The sequence below is a fragment of the Neomonachus schauinslandi genome, chromosome 16, assembly GCF_002201575.2.
Source record: "Neomonachus schauinslandi chromosome 16, ASM220157v2, whole genome shotgun sequence".
Lineage (NCBI taxonomy): Eukaryota > Metazoa > Chordata > Mammalia > Carnivora > Phocidae > Neomonachus > Neomonachus schauinslandi.
This window is the reverse complement of record NC_058418.1, coordinates 16,432,207-16,435,887: the sequence shown is the minus strand read 5'-3', so window position 1 is coordinate 16,435,887 and position 3,681 is coordinate 16,432,207. Positions and strand designations below refer to the sequence as shown.

Genomic DNA, 3,681 nt, shown 5'->3' with positions numbered 1-3,681 from the left:
ACCCTCCAAATGAGGATGCTACCCCCTTGGGCTCCACCTAGGTTCCCGCCATTCTCTTCGCCGTTGCTTCTGCCCCTACTGCTGGCCTGAAGTGGCCTTCTCTGCACAGATGCTCCCCTTAGTGCCAAGCATGCACGGATTTTGCCCACTAGCGAAGCCTGGCTTGTCCCCGTGAGAGCCCTCTTACATCTGACCTGCCCGAAATCTCCAGCCCAGCCCTCCTGTGCATCAGCCCCCAGCTCCTTCCACAAAATAGCAAGGAAAGAGAAGCCTCCCCCCACCCACCCCTCCTCGGGGAGCACAGTGGACCATGATGAGAGTATAATGTGTCATATTTATTCACAAACCCCAGTATAGCCTCCTCCCGGGACTCAGGAAATCTGCCCCCCGCCCCCAGCTCTTCCGGGTCATTTCAGCTAGTATGACAACAGGAATGTCAGTCTGCTGAGGGAGGCCAGTGCATCAGTTTAGGGAATGATGTTGGCGACGCTCTGGAAGAGAGGAGAGAGGAAATGAATGCAGGGAACACAGCCCTGAGGGGACCAAGACCTCTGCCCTCACGTCCCCTAGGGAAATGAGGGGGACATGGGCATTAGCTTCTCAGGCCCAGGGGTTGCTTATGTTCTGCGGAATGTCTTCAGCAAAGTGGCTCCTAGATTCAGGAAGAACAGGGAGCCAGCCCTCCCAGGGAGAGGTGCCAGGACCCTGTGGAGGAGCCAAGAAGCCTTGTCTGTTTTGCCTCAGAGGGTCCCCTGGCACCCCCATAGCCCAGGAATAAACAAGGCTGTGCCTTTGGGTTCCGGCACGGTCCACAAGGGCTGTTCCACACCCTCCTCCTTTTGCCCCAGGCTCATGCAGTGATGCACTACATGCAAAGAGAAAACTGCAAAGCTAGGACTTTGCTCTGGGCCCAGGGTAGGGACCAGGGTCCCCCAGGAGGCTTTCTACTGGGGGGTCCCATCAGCCAGGGAAAGCCCAGAGCTGCGGGTTCCCACCCCCCAGCATACTGCTGTAAGGCAGCAGAGGGCCTCACAGTGGGTTGAGGTAGGGAGGGAATCGGAGGGAAGCCAATGAAAAGCGGTGAGCACATGGAGGGGATGGTTTCAGCAACGTGCCTCCCTCGCTGGCCTCTGGGGGTCTGTTTTGCCAGCTTGCGTTTGCCTCAGCGGGAATGGAAAGCAGCCAGAAGAGGAAAGCAGGGTATGAGGGGAGCAGGTGAAGAAAGGAAAGGCCAGAGCTGGGAAACAGGTTGGATGGTGTCTGCAAGGCTGAGAGTCTGTCCACAGTGAAGTTGTCCATGGACAGGCAGTGGGAAGGGAGTGTGAGACTGTCTCCAGAGACAGAGAGCAGAAAGTTGAAACCTCCTGGGCACTCACCTTCCACAGAGCTGGAATGTTGATGAAGGGCTTGTTGACCGAGGCCTGGAATTCAAGGACAAGAGGGTTGGTCACCAGCATCCATCCCACCGCCATCGTAGGAGGGCCTTCCCTCCCCCCACTGAGTCCTTGCTGTGCCCTGGGAAACTTACTCCAGATGTTACTGTTGTGGTTGCGCCCCCTCCGTGCTGGCCGGTGGAAACGCCTGGATGAGTGCCCTGCGGACAAAGGCCAGACTGTCATTACAACCCCTCAGCCCTTGAGGATCTCCCAGGTTCCTCTTCCCTGGTGACCTACCGCCCTCTAGGGTGACTGGGGCCAGGGTGGGAGGCAGAAGCTAACCCCCTACCCCCTCATTATCCAGAAAGAAAACCCAAAGCCCATGTCGCTGTGGGAATTCTGTGAGATGGGAAGAAAAGCCTGGAAGGATGTCTGCCCCTACTGACTAGTCTTCCCCCAATTCCCTTTTATTTCAGTGAATGAAATGCCCTCAGTCAATGAGAGGGGCCTGAATGGAAACTGGAAAGGGAACCCAGAGGACCCACGCAAATCCTAGAACCATAGTTTAACCTCAGCCCCGACCTCAGCTCTACCCCTTCTATACCCCCTCTGGCCTGGTCCCTAACTTCGGTTGATCCCTGTCCTCATTTTCCCCTCAGATACTCAGCCGTGCCTTTGCTGCTGCTGGGCCAGCTTTGAATCCCATAACAAACCTCCCCTTCCTGACTCCTTCCCAGTGAAGCCTGCCGTCTGACTCAGAGTCCATTCCTCTACCGTGCACCCTTTCTGTGGAGTCCCTTCCTCCTCACCCACCCATCCCTGGGTCCCCTGCCTGCGGCCTGTGTGGCTATCGGCTTCCAGGTCTGGGCCAGTCCTCCAGATGGTGTCCCAAAGACTCCTCATGGAGATTGGAGAGTGGGGAACTGAGGCAGGCAGGGGTCAGCCTTCTCTTATTGCCCAAGCCCCTCATTGGTGCCTGGCCCACTGTGAATGGCACCCCTTGCCTCCCCCTGGCCTCCAGTATTTGTTGCCTCTACAGAAATGTTCCCTCTACAGAAATCCTCCTGGAGACCTCCTCCGATGGGGCAGTGTGGGGGGAAGAGAAAGAACCCTGACCTGTGATTGGCCAGACTTGCTCACTAGCCACCTGACCCTGGCAAATCCCCTTAAAACCTCACTTCTATCTCCTTATCTGAGAATCAGGGAGTCAGCATCCTCACCCTGACTACCTCAGAGGCTTGTTATGAAAATTAAACAGAATAGGGCTTATCTCCCAAAGCCATTCCTCATGCTTACTCTGATGCTCTGGGTTTTCTCAACACTCACTCTGTTTGCACTGCACAAGATCTTGACTCAGTAATCATTTCCTGTTCCCCAGGAGAGGCTTCATGTTCCTCTCTTTACACCTCCTCAACTAGGAGGGCAGCTCCCTGAAGTGCAAAGGTTCTCACTGTCTGATCTAGGGCTTTGCGGACAAGATGGTTTGATCCATCTGACCAGCTGAGCACCAGCTCCTTTGTAAGGAGATGAAGAGGAAGAAAGGGAACGTGATCATAGAGCTCCCCAAGCTTCTTTCACTGAATGAAGGCTACATGGACTACCCAAATGTCCCAAGGGCTTAACCTCTCCCTCCCCCAGCCCCTTCTCCCCATTTACCCACCCCTGTTCACCTACATTCAGCAGCTGGTTGGCCTCCTTGCCGGCTTGGTTGACCCCATTATGAACATTCTGCTGCAACCTGTCCACCTCCTTCCCAGCCTGGCCAGCAGCATGGTGGACACCTTGGCCAAGTTTCTCCGCTTCCCTTCCAGGCTGGCCAGCAGCGTGGTTGACCCCTTGGCCAAATTTCTCTGCCTCCTTCCCGGCCTGGTTGACCCCATCGTGGACCCCTTGGACCACTTTGTCTGCCTCCTTTCCAGCCTGTTCAACGGCATGGTGAACTCCCTGGCCAAAGTGCTCCACCTCCTTCCCAGCCTGGTTGACCCCAGGATGGATCCCTTGGACTATTTTGTCTCCCTCTTCCCCAGCCTTTCCTGCAGCATAATGAACATCATGGCCAAACTTCTCCACCTCCTTCCCAGCCTGGTTAACCCCGTGATGGATCCCCTGGCCAAACTTCTCCGCCTCCTTCCCAGCCTGGTTAACCCCATGATGGACCCCATGGCCGAACTTCTCTGCCTCATTCCCAGCCTCCCCAGTAGCATGGTGGATCCCCTGACCAAACTTCTCCACCTCCTTCCCAGCCTGGTTAACCCCGTGATGGACCCCCTGACCAAACTTCTCTGCTTCGTTCCCAACCTGCCCC

At 56.0% G+C, this 3,681-nt stretch overlaps 1 protein-coding gene across 5 annotated transcripts in view; it reads right to left on the bottom strand.

Annotated features, from left to right (window-relative positions):
* Positions 1 to 314: 314 nt before the first annotated feature.
* The window catches only part of SBSN (suprabasin), a 4,006-nt gene continuing 639 nt past the window's right edge, over positions 315 to 3,681 (bottom strand). For 3 of the 5 annotated variants that reach the window (XM_044922101.1, XM_044922102.1, XM_044922103.1), the window contains exons 2-5: positions 3,051 to 3,296; positions 1,529 to 1,594; positions 1,377 to 1,421; positions 315 to 491 (exon numbers count right to left, since the gene is read on the bottom strand). In XM_044922101.1, coding sequence (XP_044778036.1) covers positions 468 to 491; positions 1,377 to 1,421; positions 1,529 to 1,594; positions 3,051 to 3,296 — 381 coding nt within the window. In that variant the 3' untranslated portion in view covers positions 315 to 467. Of the gene's footprint in view, positions 492 to 1,376; positions 1,422 to 1,528; positions 1,595 to 3,050 lie in introns of all 5 variants that reach the window. The other 2 variants (XM_021700835.2, XM_044922100.1) reach the window with 2 other exon arrangements.